This window comes from Acanthochromis polyacanthus, chromosome 12 (genome assembly GCF_021347895.1).
Source record: "Acanthochromis polyacanthus isolate Apoly-LR-REF ecotype Palm Island chromosome 12, KAUST_Apoly_ChrSc, whole genome shotgun sequence".
NCBI classification, from domain to species: domain Eukaryota; kingdom Metazoa; phylum Chordata; class Actinopteri; family Pomacentridae; genus Acanthochromis; species Acanthochromis polyacanthus.
The window spans coordinates 2925903-2943852 of NC_067124.1; the positions used below are offsets into that span (position 1 = coordinate 2925903).

Sequence of the window (17950 nt, forward strand, 5' to 3'; positions counted from 1 at the left end):
GTCAATTTTCATTATATCCCTCTTCATGTAATCTAACCACATTTATAGAGATGGATGTTTTTGTTCTTTGAGTGAGACAGAAAGTCACAAAAAGGAGTAACACAGTAACTTGTTGCCTCTGTGTGTATAATTCCATGTTACACAAACTGTGGGTGGTCTGTGTTTTATGTTCCAGAGTGAGTGTGACCCTGTTTAGCAGACACTCACCTCTTGACCATTATTATACAAGTGATGACAACATACAAGGCAGGATATTTTATCCAGTAAAATGACATATGCAGAGCTAGCCAGTAGCAGGCTTTTTGGTGTAGTTTTGTTCTAGAGCAGGATTCAGTTCGATTAATAACTACATGGCAGAAATGATGTTTAACACACTTTCTTGTAATTCAGTCTAATAATTTTAGTTGAGAAAACAGAGGACAGATACAGGAAGGGTGGTCAATGTAAGTATAATATCACATAGAGATAAAGGAGCTCACTTAGGGTCTGAGTGAATTTTGCATGCTCTTCATGTGCTTGTGTGGATTTTCTCCCACAGTTTAAAGAGATGCATAAGTTAATGGGTGATTCGAAATTGACCGTAGGTGTAGTTGAATGTACATGGTTGCCTGCCACTCTGTGTTGATCCTGAGATTGACCTGTTCAAGTTTTTCTTTGCCTTTGCCCTGTGTCCGCTGGGATAGGCTCCACTGCACACTCTACAGCCTTCCACTGGATGAAACGGTTCTGGATGGGTGGATGTAAAAGACACAAAGCCATTTTCAAATTTATTAAAACCAAAATGTTTGGCAACTGCTTGCTGTTCTTCGTGTTGGGAACACTACCAAACTTTTTTGTTTTAGAGCCTGACTTGCAGCAATTTAATATGTCCCTTTTAAGGGTTTAAGTCCTCTCTTCCAGCATTGCATGTTTGGATTTCTAAGATAGTTCTAAATAGGAAAAGCTCCCCAACTGGCAAAGCAGCCAGCCCAGTAAACAGCCTATTTTAGCGCAGTAACAGAGGGTTAATCCCTTGCTACTTGCTTGTCTGAAATCAATCAGTTCCAATTACTTTTAGTTTTATAACTTCTAAATATATTTGTATTTAAAAAACAGAGGACCCATACTATTGCTTTCAACTAGACATGGGCATTCTGTTTTAATGGTTTATGCAAATTAGGGAAAGTTATGAAATTAAATGGCTTCTTTTATTTCACTAATGGCATCAGTATGAGATCTGGTAAAAAGTGGACAATGATGAGATGAGAAATCCAAGATGTTACAAACATGCAATTGAAGAGATTTGTTTTTTCGGTAAGGCCGACAGTTTTCCATCTCTCAAGTAAGCTGATGGATGTTGACAGTACCTCAGTTGCTTTGGATCCAGTCTATAAAGGCTACGCAAACATAATGCCTGCTGCATTCCGCTTGCGTGCTCAAAGCTCCTGCAGTATGGCTTTGGTATTTCTCAACATTGACGGAACGTCGTCTCCCATTTCTTTCTGTTTGATTTATTCTATCTTACTGGTTTCAGAACATTGATACTCTCCAAGAACAGTTAGGCCTCTACAGTTTGTGCCTTCCAGCTGCACCTCACATGTGCAATTAAGTTGTCAGAGTAGCCTCAGCCACTGCCTGCGCTGTTCTTGGAGGCTGGTGCTTACATTGTTTGAAGGATACTTGTATATCTTGCCCAGTGTGCTTGATATTGGGTATGAAATAATGGGAGAAGCTCAGAAAACGGATGGTTCTGTTTTGACAGATGAATGTCAGTTTATGTTAAAATCAGATCCTGACCACTAGTTGTCAGCAACTCACCAAAACAAAAAGAAATGTCTCTATTGGAATGCTAATTTCCCGTACCATTTACAACGATGAAAAATTATTTTCATTTTGTTATAAAACTAACAATGGTTTTCTCAAGTAGATTAACTATATGATAAATAGTTGGAATAACAGTAATAATTATTATTTGGATAAAAAAGTGACAGATTTTAACTGATGCTATTTCCATGTTTGGGAATTCCTCTGCGTGTGTGTCGTAATTTACTCAGCTAAGATGTTTTTTTTCTTCTGCATGTCTGTGTGTGAGTCTGCGTATGTCAGGGGTCTGTGCAGAGTGTTTTATTGTAGCTAACACATTGCAGTTATTAGCATTAGGGGGTAGCTGTGCCAGCGTAAGCAGCATGCCTCACATGCTCAGCCTGGGCTTGTGGTTAGCTGATGGAGACATCTGAAGGACCAGAACCTCTCAGATCTAAATCGGGAACAATTTCTCCCTCTTTCCGATTCTCTCTCGATGTCTCATTTTCTTTTGATTTTTTTCCCCCCGCCACTTTCCTGTTGTCTCACTCCTAATTTTTTTTTTTAAATTTTCTGTCATGGATTCATGTTCTCTAATCTTTGATTTTCTCACTGTTCATTCTTTGCTGTCTTTCACTTTCTTTATTCTTCTCTTTCCTTTATGTTTTCTGCTTTTCAGCAGTGACAGTTCGGTATGTTAGGTGAACACTAACAGTGCAGTTCACCAGCAGAACATGGTATAGAAATATCAAGAGGTCACACAGAAAAATTTGAATGGGCTTCAGTTGAAATTACAGTGGTCTAGACTGTTCAGCCTGTCTCCAAATTCCATCACGGCACCTACATCAGGACTAGTCACTGGCCTGTCTGAATTCCTTGTTCTTGGCTTTTAATCAGGTCTTGGGATTGGCGTTACTATGACTTAAAATCTTTTGTTTGAACAAAAATTTGGGAAAACAAACATTGTTAGCAGGGATGAAAGCGGTCTGACCTCAGTGCTCCCTCTGCTTTATAATGTTTTACTGCTGACCTGCTTATTGTTGTGGGGAAATAACCAGCAAAAAAATGCGATTTTGTAACAAAGAAACCGATTTCATGCATGAATACACTGGCTTTGAGATTTATTAGATTAATGGAGAATTATGCACACTTTAACTGGAGCAGCATCAGCTACTGTACAGTAAACACAAGGTTGTTTTCTGCTGGTATTAGCTGAGGGCTGCTGTTAAGACCAAAGAAAATGGCTTGGAGTTGGAAACACTGTAATGGGTCCTGGCTAGAGGTTAAATGCACTTAAATTTGGCACATTTTATAATAAACAGTGGACACTCGCTGATCTATGTTACTGAGATGCAGTAGGACAGATCTTTATCTCAACTTCTGTTCAATGACAAAGGGGTTTCTTCACAGTTTAGGTGGTTTTCTTGTATTTCACTTATTTCAGCCGCCTATTGTTCAGTTCTTCTACTGTCGCCTGGTTATACATCTGTACTAAAACTGCGACCAATGGTCCGATGTGGATAATACACAGACAACGACTGTACAAGATGTCCAGATAAAATACTCCAAAGTCAGAAGCCCTCCTTTTTCTCCCTGTGGGTCTGCTCTGTAACTGGGATCCCTGTTTGTCTTTGTTGTTATTCTGGGTATGTTGGAGACAGATATTAAACATAGCCAGTTTTACTTGGGTAAAGTGGAGGCACTTTTGGCTGAAACCTCCAGCATGACATCACTAGTGTCATTGTGATTCCTCCTGAGTGAAATAGTTTAATAATTATGCACTCTCCTTTTGGCAGATACTTTGGAATCTTTTGTATGTCCCTGGTTCCCCCCTTTGATGAAACTCTGTGCTTCTGAAAGAAAGAAGGCGTTTGCTTGTGGAATTAACCTCGTGCTTAACAGTCTGCAGAGATGAAATGTGCTTAGTAACACTTATGCTATTACAGACCTTGTAAACAGCCCTCTCCGCCTTTAATGGATTCCAAAAATTCCCACAACTCTGTCTCCTCTCTGTTGTGGTTGTGCTAATTATTTAGGTATGAAGGGTTTGAAAAACACACATTACATATCGTTTATAACTGATTATAAAATAGAAGTGTCTTTAGAAAATCGAGGTTGGCTTCACATTGGTTGGTACCCAAGTTGGTACCAGAATTGTAGTGTTGTGGTGCCACAAAAGAAAACTGATGCATCAGATGTTTCTTTTTTCCCACAAAAACAGCATATTCACGGTCTGTATATGTACATTGAGTCACTGTGCCTAAAATTTTCCATTTGTGCTGTTTTATAAAATTTGCAGACTATTAACTGTTAGTAGTATTTCATCATGTGCTACATATCTAAAAGTATGAAAGTAGCAGTTTCTTTAGGTTGACTACGCTAACACATACTGAAAAAGTTGTGCTTCATTTACTCAGACTCCCACTTTCTTTGCTCAGAAAAAGACGGCTATGGAATGCATATTTCAATTTATATCTGACAGAACATTAAGTACATCTCAGGACTGTAATGTTTATTTTGTGTAGTATATCCACTGTAAATACAGACTTTCTTTCCCAGTAGTGGATTTAGTTTCTGAAATAGAGGAAGAAAGAGAGAGGAAGACCACATTTTTGTAATGAGCTGTTTTCACTGAGATAATTATTCAGAATGTCACACAATGTGATATTCATCTGGGCTAATTTCAGGCTCTAATCCCTCCAATCTGCCATGGATTCCAGCTGCATGGCTCTACAGTGTTCTTTAGAGTATGTGTCTTTACATTTAGGCTGTGTGTAAGACTGGCCACATGAATTTCTATGTGGCGCTGTATGCAACTTTTTGTCTTGAGTGTAACTCTAATGTTCGTTTCTGATTGTGTGAAAGTCTGTCCCTGCTGCTTTAGCTGGCAGTAGCCCTCTGTACTCTACCTCTGAGGAGAAAATGAACCCCCTGTCTTTAATCATGGTAAAATAGCTTACTACATTTGTTACAGTTTCATTAAAAAGCCATTAGCGGCTAATTTTTAGTTGAGCAGATGGATGTGTTTGAAGCCCAGGGACGTTAAAGAGAAGGTAATCTGAGTCAACTGTGATGAGCGCTGTTCTTTTTAGCTGAAATTCCAGTTGGGTTGTCATCAATGGTTCAAGCTGCTTGTGTAAAAGAAGTGGCTGCATACCATTTGACATTACTGGAACCATCCCAAACTGTGACAGTATGTTTGAAGCACTGAGCCCCTTTTCATGTCTAACTCCTCTTTGTACCAGCTGTAAATCATTGTTATGAGAACTAAAGTCATCGCCGTTAAAACAAATTTGAGACTAGCTGGTTATCGGTTGAATACGAAGCTCTAGAATAAGTGGATAGATGAAGATGACAGTGACATGCTGGATTACCGATAAAGATAATGAAACATGAACAAAAGCAAAAATGAGAAGAAAGACCGTGAAGAAGGAATTTGGATAGATGAAGGAACAAAAACAGTAAGTGCAGGTTGACATGTGGAGGAGAAATGAGAACTAGCAGCACTAAAAACAGAGGCACTGTTTCAGGAGCAAAGGAGTCGGCTTTCTGCTCAGTGTGTATCACTGCAGTGAGTGTTTTCAGTAATGTTCTGAAAAAACAATCTGAAACTCCTCACATACACAGTGTAATCTATGAATCACTGGGAGCTAGTATTGGCGAGGTTTTCTATTAGGTTTGAAGGAAATCATATGGAAAACATGTTTTCTGTGAGTGTTTTCTGAAGAAAAAGGGAGGGAGTTTGTTTGCTGGATGGGGCTCTTTGGAGCCTGATGTGGGGGGACAGGCCTTCTGCTTGTCATACCCAGAGTGTGTCTTTGTTTGTATGTGTATATGAGTAATTTAGAGGAGGAGGAGGTCTGCTTGAGATAAGGAGGTATCGGGTGTCCTTCATTTATTTTCTCACTCCGTAGGCGTTTGCCGTTCCCTGCCTGGCCTCCAATCTGCAGGCCTGCTGCTTTGATGTCAGCATGAGTTCGCCAGCAACCTGCAGAGGAAAAACAACAATAACAGAGAGTGTGTTTATCCAGCAATGGTCTGCATGCTCCCATTAATCTGCTGAAACTGTGTGAAATTTACCAGTTTTAAAAATGTTTGGATTTGAAAGATCAGGCAGTTGCAGGCAAGCAGAGTAGTCGGCTGCTAATCCCTGCCCACATTTTTTTTTTCAGTGTGTTAAAGTGAAATTAAAAGTCATCATTTGTGAAGAAAAACAAAAAGAAAATCCCATACTTTATTTTTTTGCAAATATCCATTAGGAAAAAAAAACAAACTCTGACAGTTTTGTTTCATTTTAGGCCTCAAATGACAAGAAATTGGAATTATTCTGCTCCCCTAAACACACTTTACATTGTGTGGTGCACATATAGTTTTCATTAAGCTTAAATTATTTTAAAGAATATGTTAACTTCTAACTCACACAGTGTCAACAAATACTTAGAAAATATAAAATCTGTCATGACCTGAAATGGCTTGAATTGACTCACTGATTCTTTTTTTTTTCTCCACAGGTGTTACTTATTTATATCACAGTTTACATATAAGTTACATTGCCAGTGGCAGATATGATGTTCCTGGTTTCTAGTGTCTGTCGGTTATAACTCGTTTATTTTTACAAGGGAAACTGCGTTGAGGATCTGCAGAGGTGCCTTTCCTAATAGCTGGAGGTGGTGGTGGGGTTCGGCTAATGTGTTGCGCAGCTCATATGAGTTGACCCTTCAGACAGGCTCAACACACTGGTCCCTGACTGAGCCAGACGTCTGCAGGGGCACAGAGGTCGTGTCTGGCCTTCCTGTGCCCTAACCCTCCATGGGTGCCCACTTACCCTCTGAGTAGGGGGTCCCCCTCGCCTGTCACTCACAGGGACAGGACCTGCTTCGTTTTTCTGGGCTTTTAATTCTGGTCTCATTTTCTCTCTCCCTCTTAATGCCTCTCCACTACCTTTGGCCTTGCTGCCTCACTTTCTCCCTCTTTGTTATTTTTTCCACTTATCTCTTTGTTTCTTGTCTCTCTTTTCCTTTTTAACTACCATCATCTTTGGTCAACAGCTGAGTTGACATGTCTGCAGGGGAAGCTGCCCCCCTTTTCCTGGTCCCTCTGTCCTCTCCTTCTCTACCCTTCCATCCCTCCCTTCCTTGCCTTCTGCCCTGCCGTGGCATTGGAGGGATCAGTTTACCCGGCAGCAGCTGAGGCAGACTTCATTTGTCCCAGGGCTTCCCTCTGAAAAGGCATTTTTCGCCTCTGGAGAATTGCTCACTGCCCACGGTGACATTGAGCGCTTAATTGCGCTACTTCCAAATTTGGCAGTCTTGTTCTTTAGTGGCAGTTCAAGCTGTTGAACTCAGTGTACTCTTGGCTCGCAGGGCTATGCATTCCTTTAGGTATAGATATGAAAGTCTGCAGGGAGGGAGACTGTTTTTAATTCTAATGGGCTCAAGTCTTGTATTGTGATGTAAACTAAACACTGCAACATGTGAGTGTGTCTCATTATAAATGTACCTAATCTAAAAGGCAGTCTGTTTTTTTCTTTTTTGTGTGTGATAAATGTAAATATTACAGATGCAACTTTTGAAGTGATGACAAATATCCTGATGAAGTGTGAATAATGAGCAACAAATTTATATCTTATTATATGCCAATCTCCATTCTTTGGAACCTTGATTAAGTATTTATTTTTCCTTCCTCTCTGTTTACTAATTCCCACCACTCACTGATGAGGGAAAAACTGCTCGCATCATGCAGCTCTACCGCCTAGGCCCTTAGTGAAGTAAAGTGTAAATATTTCTGCCAGAACCTCTCTCGTCTCTTTTGGCTATTGCGTGTTTACTTTACCGCACTGGGGGATACTTGCTTCTCTGTCAGTGTGTCCACATCTCAAATTATGCAAAGTATGTTTAAAGCCAAATCTTCATTGCTCGACCACAAAGACCGAAAAGGGTTTGTTGTCATTAAATAGTGTCAGAAACAGGGAATGCGTGTTAATTGTGGTGGGGTACGTGTATGTACAGTATGTACAGCATGTGATTTTCCTGGAAGGTGTGGCTATGGGTTTTCATTTGCTCATTTAAGTGTTTGTGAATGAGGTGTGTGCACATGGAGTAGCCAAATATATTTGGTTTTGACACCTTTTGTGTTTACATTAGTCTGGATAAGGGGTGACTCCTGAGACACTTAAATGCTAAACACATGTGATCTCCACTTTCTTTGTCCAAATTGTGTGACTAACTTGCCACCCAGGCTGACTATGAAAAGGTTACAGTGCTGCAGTAACCCCTAATCAATGCCATACTGCATGGTAAATCACTTTACTCTCCACCTTTTCATTGACTTTCATATTTTGAGAATGTTTCTAATATGTTTGGTTTCTTTTTTACCCACCTTTTATAGGAGACTTCTTTTGTGCATTCATTTATCTTTCTCCATTTTTCCCTACCATGCACTGTTACAGGATTATGTCTACCATGAATGTGACTATGAGGTATTTGTCAATATGTGTAGTAGCTGTAGAGTAGTTACACTTTAGCTGTTGTAGTAATAGTTCATGCTTTAATTCTGATATGAATTATTCTCCATTATATTCCAAATTCATGCTCTAAAGTGGTTACAGAGTTTGTTTTTTTTACAGCAGTGTTGGCTATATTCCAAGTTGGACAAATAATTCTCATTGGCATAAAAACAGATTTAACAAATTTTAGTTTCATAACCTCTGATTATGAACTGTTGCATCCAAAGCTGAGAGCGTGCAAACCCCTCCTAAACATTGAAAATAAGACACCAAGTTCCCCTGTAGAAAGGTGACAATCTGCCATTCAAAATTTTGCAAGCCCACAACGTCAGGCTTTATTGTTAATGGAGCTTCTCCAGGGTTTGTCACTTGATGACATCAGATATGAGAGCCTTGGGTCATGCTTTTAGCTTTGGGAGAAAATTTAAACAAATTGCTAGAAAGAAATACTGAAATTGTATCAACAAGAACAACATGGGAACTCCCTGTAACTTCCATTTTTTTTGCATTTATGAATCTGCTACACTTGACTTGCAAAGGTGTTTACCCCAGCAGTAGATCTAGTAAAAGTCTGGCTTTAGTCCTTTAACCCCAATCTCTTGACCCCTCCACTGTTTCTCCTCATGTCTCTATTGTATTAATTGCACCTCATGTCTTAGTCACAGAGCACACACTAGCCTGAGGCACTCTACAGGCTGAACCAATAAATAACCTCCTTACCTCGTATCTTGGCTCATTTTGTTTATCTTCAGGCTCATCTCTGAAGGGGATGTCCATTTCATCATCAATCCTACACACACATAAACACACAGAGATTTTGTACTTGCATTCCTGAGATTAACAGGCTGCTGGTCTCTTGAGTGCAGATGACATGTGTTGTTGTGGAGGAGAGACCTTCACCCTTCTCATTCAAGGACCAGAGTTTATTTGTAGAGGCCATGGGGATGGTTGGTAAATGGGGATGGGAGGAAGGTTCGTGGAAAGTTTTGGTGTAAGGGGTAGCTTATAACTCAGAAACAGCGGTATATGGTAGATACTCCCCTCATTATTCCCCTGCTCATTACACATACAGTCATGCAGATGAACAGGTACATAGTTTACAATAATTTAATTAACCTTCATAACCAGATAAAGACAGAATTTGTTCATAATCTAGGGTGGTTGCTCTGATTGCAGCTTAGATAACAATGCATGAAAATTTAAATAATCAATGCTTAGCTGATGCAGACTTGTCTTGTGTACAACTACTCTCATTTGATACTGTCAGAGTAAACCTGAGTTCTGCAGAGTTCTGTGTGAATCCCTGTGTTTACTTCACACTCTGTCCTCACAAGCGTTCTTGTTTGTTTTTCCACCAGGATGACCACGACAGCGGCTCTAGCTCCACCAGTCGCAGTGTCTCAGACAGCTCCAAGGCTGTGGCCAAGCCGCGTCGCATTCAGCAGGCTGCCCCAAGCGACCCGGACCTGCCCCCAGGTGAGTGATGGCCCTGGACCCAGTGAGGCTGTTCTACGTCCCTGCTCAGAGAATGACCAGACTGTAGCACCTGTTTATACTCTGGGAAATGTTGATTTTGGTACGAGTCTTATAGCACGTGTTTTTCACCAGTGTAAATCAGCTGGAGTGAGCGTGGGGGATGTGTCTGTGATAAATCACATAGTGATGGCTCTTATCAACAAGGCCACTTGACCACATGCCTCCTACAGGGCCATGGATTCCATGTCTACTTTACTGCAGCGCTTCATTTCACTTCACTTAACAAAGAATGGTTGTGAATGGATATTGGGCTTTTGAAAGTAATTTATATGAGTCTTATATTGTCTAATGAAGGTTTTTTATGTTTATGCTTTCACAGAGAATTTGAATCTTATTTAAATAACTTTATAAATGTAAAAGGATTTGCAATCTTAGTAAATCTTTTAAAATACTCAAACTACTACTCAGGATAAAACACACCTCTCAGACCCACAACTGTGGGTAAAAAAGTACTAACTCATGAAAAATTAGGATGTTATCACTAAAACAGCAAAGGTAAGAAAGAAGGTGCAACAGAGGAGACTGAAATCTAGATAAAAGATATAGCTTTTAGAGAGTAGAAATGAAGAAAAAAAAAATGAGAGAGATGGAGGTCCCGAGCCGTAAGAGCTAGGTCAGTCTAACAACCAAAGGTTCACTCCCAGAGCCCTAGTATCCATGAATGCATGAACTTACACTCCTGGCTGGTTGTATCTGGGGAGGATCCATTTCCAGGCCTGATGTTATGAGATAATATCTCTCCCCAGCTGTTAAAGCAGGGTGCCTCACACCCCAGCATCTCCCTTTGGGCCTGCCTCCAACAGATATCCCAGGTGTGTGTTTCTATGTCAGTGTGTGTGTGTGTGTGTGTGTGTGTGGCGTGCGTGTGTGTGTGCGCGCGCACACGTGTGTAGGGTTTTTAGTGTGTCTGTGTTCATTTGTGTGCAAACCCTACACTGTTTCACCAGCGGTCCTTGTTTCAACCCATTACAGGCTGTAGAGACAACTCTGGGGTCAGAGGTTGCAGCACCTCAATAATCGTGAGGAAGCAGATGAATGCCGTAATCCTTGCCTTCCTAATTAAAAGGTAGAGGTTAAAAGGTAGATGAGGTAAAACTAACCTGCTATGACTCAGACAGAGGATATTTTCCTAAGAATAAGATACAAACCAAACCTGTCAGGAGCATTTAATGTAGTTAAGGGATGTTTTTTAAAAGTAAGGTTGAAGCACAGCGGTGCACATAGGTAATTTTGTAGACTTCTTATATTCTGTTGGCATGGTAGAGATGTTATTGTCCTGTGACATCCAGACACTTTAACACACTTTTAGTTATTTGTTCATAAAGGATCTACACCAACCATTCCACTTGATCAGTCATGGTGAATTAGAAGAAAATGCCTATTTTTGCAAGCAAACCACACATTTTTAGCACTGATATTGTGGTTAAATGGCACTTTATTATTTCAATCAAAAGTATATTTTAAAGACTCATGACAGAACAGAGTGACCCTGATACTGATACTCTGCGCATTATGTAAATACTACTATATAGACATTATTATTCGATAGATGCTGTTAAGATAAATGTTATATCATGTATATTGATGTATATAGTATGCTGATACATTACGAAATATATACAGTTGTCATTTTAGACTGTGCAAAATGCAGCTGTCTGATGAAGAAATGTAAAACACAATACAAAAATATTGGTTAGACTTGCATGCTAAAAATCTACTTTAAAAGACTCTGATTGGGAGCAAATGCAGGTGACTGGGGCTTCTCTTTTCTGGCCGTCATCCTTAATCTTTTTAAAGCCACATATATGCTTCCTGAATTTTGAAGTTGGTCACATTTCAATGCTTTTACCAGACACAGGCAGATGTGGATGGCTGGAATAGTCATGTGGCAGTATGTGAAGAGTTCATTTGCATAAACAGGTAACTCCATTTTCAGAAAACTCATTTTTATTATAATAATAACACTAATAATTCATTTTTTCTCTATTTTGTCATGTATTTTCTACTGAGTCAAATCCACTCAACTTCAGTTTGATTGATATTATCTCAAGTTTTCTGAATATTTATCAAAACGGAGTTATCTGTTTTTGCAAATGAACTCTTCATGTGCAGATGTGTACAAGTTAAAGAAGACCTGTCTTAGCAGTGACAGCATCAGAGGCCAGGGACCAGTCTTACCTCTTCATCAGCACCTATGTCGACAAACTGCTGTGTTGCATCTTCACCCCTCCCTTTCAAAATAACCAAAACAAAACATGGCGACACCAAAAGACAGCCACTTGCAATTATCCAATCATTTGGCCCTAAGCTCTAACATACTGAATGAATTTATCCCACTTGTTCGCTCTGGGGTGGAAAATAGGGATGTTAATTCATATGCCATGGGATTGGTAGCCACACAAAGACCAAAGACCAAGTGCTTCCACCTTGGGCGATTCTGTGAGTGATTATGTTTACTGCTGCTTGTGGGGGACCAGTGGCCACCGTTTGTGAGAACCGCATTTGTTTGGTCGGGGATTTCTGCTATGCTCCTATTCACACTGTTGAAAATGTGTTTTGTTTTATATGACTTCAAAGAGATTTAATAGTGGCAAGTCTCTCTTTGATACTAGGCTGAGCCTGGTACCTGCAAGTTGGGTGAATGAGATGCCATACCCCTGCTTTTAACCCCATGTTATTGTTTGTAATTGCAGTCTCTTTACAGTCTTCACAGTATGGCAGTATATCTAGATAAAAGAAGCTTGTGTGCAGCTGTGGTAGCAGATATATCCTCCCTATTTGAGGATCTTTAGGGGCTAAGCTTCCAAGCTGCAGACGCACCCATTGCGTTTCTATCATTTCTTGAACATCTTCTTTCATCCTGTTCTTCTTCCTTCTATTATCAGAAGTTTTGGCAGCCCTTGGGATTGTGTGATATAAAGTTGTTTGGGGATAGCTCTCGGATTGTTGTCATGTCTGCACTGTGAGCACTGGAGCACTACCAAGGTTGAATTTGTTGGTGTGTTTATGAATTAATCTGCATGCCGAATTCTGCCATATTAGTTGTTATGATGAAATAGATAAAAAAATAATAATTCCCAGACCTCCAGTTTGTTCCAGTCTTCACCAAATGTTGTGCAAGTTGTTGTTCAAACCAAGCCAAACCATCACAGCCAATCAAATTTGGTGGCAAAGCTCAGGAACAGTAGAGCTATTAAAACCAAACTTTATGGACTTAGGACTCTGTTTTGAGAAAGAACAAAAATGTGGACGTCTGTGAGGCACTGTAAAAAGCTAAATCTGTTTTGCATTAAAAAAGTTAATGTGTTAGCTTAAAGAAATCATTTTTGTGTTTTTGGAGATCCCAAGGCTGACACTAATCAATTCTTCCTGTCAACCTAACTGGTGCAATCGCCATATTGGATCTTATGTATAGCATTTCAAACTTTTTCACAGACTGCAATTTGTACCTCAAAATTAATGCACTTAATTTTCAGACCAATCCTCATAAACGTGGTCTGATGGATTTTGCATTTTTGGAACAAATTGTCTATTACAGTCAATCAAAATCGGCAAACAGGAAATTAGGTTTTATGTTAGTTTAACACCAAACGTAGTGCATGGTCTGAGTATCCTTTCCTGAAGTTATTCAAAAAAAAATTCAAAAATTGTGTAAAATTACATACACTTGTGTGTGTTTGTGTTGTTTTGAGTGTTCAAGAGTTGTGCATGTGTGCATGCATGCCTGTGTGGGTATGCGTGTTACTGAAGGAGATTGAGATTTACATGTACTGTAATGCAAACACACTCTTGAGATAAATCCAAGGTCCAGTGCTACTGCTGTCCTGGTACTGGGGTCTTTGCTCAGAAAATAAATACAGCGGCTGTTCTGGTATTACTGGAAAATGCTACTTATGGATAGAGAATATCCCATACTGGTAAAGGCTGCAGCTTTCTCCAGCTGGAGCTTTCTTCTGTTCTGGAGATCTGCTGTACCATGCATGGTTGGGTTCTGTGAATCTACTGTTTTGCTACAAGAGGCCCTAAAGCTAATGGAATCTGGCATATTTAGATGGCTTTTGTTATCGGTGATGGTAACCTTGTCACCATATATGCTTGCAGTGTTTGCGTAGTCCTGCAGGAAACTTACCGTGGTAGAAGTGCGACTTGTAGAACTTTGATTGCACTGTTTTATTTTATATTTTTCAGAAAAAAGACAAACATTAAATGGTGATTGATTGAGTTTAGCTACTGTATGTATTTCTTTGGTTACACGGCTAGCTGTACTAATGACACCACAGGAACACCTTACAGCGTATTTATTGTCTGGTGGACTTGTCAGTCTTTCTCTCCATGGCTAATATCTGGCATGGCTAATAGCTGCTAATACTTTCCATATACAGGAAAAATGGTGAGCATGTACAGTATAGTGTTTCTTTCCTGTATTGCACAGAAGAGAGCACTTGGCCTGTTCTTAGATCACATAAAGGAGCTGGTTTTTCCAGTCGTTTTATGGTTGAACAGTTTTAAGTGGGCTTCTTCCCTGTGGGCCGCAGCACAGGTGCTGGCTGTGTCAATTGTTTACAGAAGTTCACAGCAGAGCGATGGCTCACAGAGAGATGGATTGAGACCTTGGACTTGGTGCAAGTCAAGAAGAGGTATAACAAGTGCAAGAGAGTGCAAGAGGGGAAGAGAGACACCCTGACATTGGTAAATTAGATCCAGAGAGGGAAATAGCAGGGGGTGAAGTGCTGGTTTTACTGCCCAGGCTGCAGGTGCGACAGCAGCTTTCTGACTGACCCCAGAACCACAGACATGCATACACACACACGCACACATGCATATGCACATGCACACATGCACGGCCACATTCATGCATACAAGAAAGCAGCCAGGCACACACTCCAACTCAGACAAGCACATGCATGCATGCAAGGCCACGCCCAAATGTCACGAACACACATTGCGTTTGTGAGTTGAGTTTATATTATGTCATCCTGTCTTCCTGCCACTCTGTTTGCTCAGGCAGCAAAATCATGAGAATTTTGTCAATTGGATTATGCTAATACGTAGTCGGGCCTGTGTACAAGTGGCAGAACAGTTAACCAATTCATATAAATATTTTCATCAACAGCACCATTTAGTTCTGCCTAATTATCGGTTCTGTTATGCCCTGAGCCAGGCATGTAGATACAGGAAGAAAAACATTTGGTTTGGAAAATAAGGGAAAAACATTAAAGCTTTATATGTTTTAACTTGTAGTGACTGTGTTTAACAGTACATGGGAGGAATGAATAATGCCATTGGTCCTGTGGTTAGGAGGATTTATTGCTGTATATTTTCATATTTTATGGTTGAAACTCCCCTGTCTGTAATATTTTAAGTTCTTTCTTACTTTGTTGAGTAATGACCTTACCATGTATGTTTTTCCTGCGAAGCTTCTGTTTCTGGGCGTCACTGTGACCATTAGGAGGTACTGGTAACGCTGCAGGATGGCTCCCTCAGCTCTGTTGAAACCCAATCTGTCAGGCTGCTTTTTCTCTCCTGTTTGCTCTTGGTTACTTCATCCATTCACCTCAACAGAAAAGCAGCTGTCCTTCCTCCTTTCACCTTCAAAAAATTAAAATTTGTGTTTCCTTGTTTTCATTTGTTCAAAATTGTATCATTTAATACTATCAGTTTCCATACGTGCTGACCTACACTTGTTGAGGGATAACACGATAAATTAATGTGTTTTGAGCGTTTTTCACACTGGTCACCCATTCAATTGTTTGCTTCTCACCACTGGCAGATTATGTAATTTGCTGCAAATCCTGGCATTTGTAATACCAGAGTTTCAATGTGCCCTCAATAACTCTACCTTCTATAAATATGTATATTAAAGACCTATGTTTTTATGTGTGAATACATGTGTGTGTGTTTTTGTTAAAATGAACACGCAGACTTCTCAGTGGTTTAAAAGAGCTGGGAGGGATATATTTGAGGCAGCATGTGCATAGTTTTGGGTTATACATGAGTTTGTGACTGAGAGGAGAGGAGAGCGCTTCAGAGATTCATAAATTCTCCAAAGATTTGTAGAACTGCTCATGCAGGGTGAGGAATAAAAATGTCTTTTTATGGATATTTAGCTCCTTTCAGTGTTCATGTCCACGGCATAGACTGTGGCAAAAAAAAATAACATGTCAGGACCTCCTCTTATTTATGAGTCCACGAGGATGGCAAGGGGCAGTGGTGTTGAGCCTGGAGGGAAAGCATTTCTAGATTTATTCATTTTTGACAGTATCTCAACACAAAGTTGAAGTGCCCTAATATGTTAGTGGATATAAATTAAAATATGTACCACGCTTCTCGGTAAATGTGCTTATTTCTTTATCAGGTATGCATTTTGTGTATCTGTTTATGTGTACATATTGTGCAATTTAACATGTTTCTCCTGTGTTCCTCTATGTGTTTGTAGGTTACGTGCAAAGTCTGATCAGACGTGTAGTGAACAATGTGAACATTGTGGTGAACAACCTGATCCTGAAGTACGTGGAAGACGACATCGTGCTGTCGGTCAACATTACCTCTGCAGAGTGTTACACTGTGGATGATATGTGGGAGAGGGCCTTCATGGACATCACTGGTGAGCAATAGTTGCTTACATTCCTAGGTAGTAGGATTAACCAGTAAATCCACAGAGACAGTAATCTATATACTACAGTAAGTGTTTCATTTTGTTAGTTCAAACTAAGGTCAAACAGTAATAGCAGACATGTTTGAATGTCCAGCATCAGCTGCCAGAGAAGTCTTATTTTTACATTCTTGATAAACCACACAACCTGAGCAGTATTGGTTAGTTACTTCTGTACTCTTACTGTTAGTTACTTGTGGACTTGTCCTCTCTGGTAAACTGGTGTCTGATGGATGGCTCCAACTCCTTGGTTTCTCAGGTTACTGTCAGAGAATGCAATTATTTTAAACTTGAACTACCAACATAATTTGACAAAGCAAGTGATTCTTTATACAATAATGTACATCAACAGAGAAAACGTGAAGCAGTTATTTTCAGTCATTATCACGATGGGATTTTTCTTGTAAAGGGGGTCCTTTTTCAAAATGTCAAGCAAGTGGTTACAACAGCAGTTACTGGCACTGTTCACAGAATGAAATTATTCTGGAAAACACACACACACACACACACACACACACACGGTTGTTATTTTGTAAATGTCATGTTACACAAGAACTCTGTGAGGTATACTGAGTATTATCCCCTGATTTTCTAGATCACAGATAATGAGGATTTACTGTTAGGGTCTGCTCTCTGTTAGTGTATATAGAATTGCATTGTATTTAATGATATGTAACAGTCAGTAATAATCCACACTAATTTTGTTTTTTCTCTCTGTGTAGCTCCAGAGCTGGTCCTAAGAAAAGTGATCAACTTTGCTGACTGTACTGTGTGCTTGGACAAGCGGAATGCTAGTGGCAAGATCGAGTTTTACCAGGATCCGCTGTTGTACAAATGCTCCTTCAGAACGCGTCTCCATTTTACCTACGACAACATCAACTCCAAGATCCCATCTGTCATCAAAGTGAGCATCTCTAAAGTTTAGTAATAATAATAATAAGTGGCATCAAATGACTGATTTTGTGTTCTTGTGTTATCGACCAAACGTGGGAAAATGTGCATTTGTCATAGCAACTCACAGTTGTTAGGGAATCATGTGGCCTACTTTTGTAAGTAACAATGTTTATAAATCAATAGCAGGATAATGACTATTTCCAGTTCTTTGTTTTAAACCAGTGACATTTTGAATATAATGAGAAGACAGCTGTTTGTTTTAGCCTGATTTGACTTCCTACACAGCAGTGTAAGATACTGCTGCATCCAGTATAATATCATGTATCACAGAAGTACCATCAGTGTTTAACTTTGACTCAAATCCTCTCTAAAGAGATTTGATTTGATTTTCAGTGTATATCGGAAAAATTAGCTTTTTGTATCATTAAATTGAGGTTGAAAACGTTGCTCTCAAAAAAATATACTATTCCAATTTTGAGCACTTCAGTGTTTTGTCAGTAACTAGTTCACCATTTTTGTAATTACAAGCACATAGTCAAGACAGTTATCTCCTCTGTCATGAAGCAGCAGCTGTTATACTA

The 17950-nt window shown here is 39.7% G+C and overlaps 1 protein-coding gene across 1 annotated transcript in view; it reads left to right on the top strand.

Moving 5' to 3' along the window:
* LOC110951154 (intermembrane lipid transfer protein VPS13B) overlaps positions 1 to 17950 on the top strand; it is a 75932-nt gene that overhangs the window by 11109 nt on the left and 46873 nt on the right. Inside the window, exons 4-6 of the mRNA XM_051956823.1 lie at positions 9646 to 9763; positions 16260 to 16427; positions 17198 to 17379. Coding sequence (XP_051812783.1) covers positions 9646 to 9763; positions 16260 to 16427; positions 17198 to 17379 — 468 coding nt within the window. The remainder of the gene's footprint in view (positions 1 to 9645; positions 9764 to 16259; positions 16428 to 17197; positions 17380 to 17950) is intronic.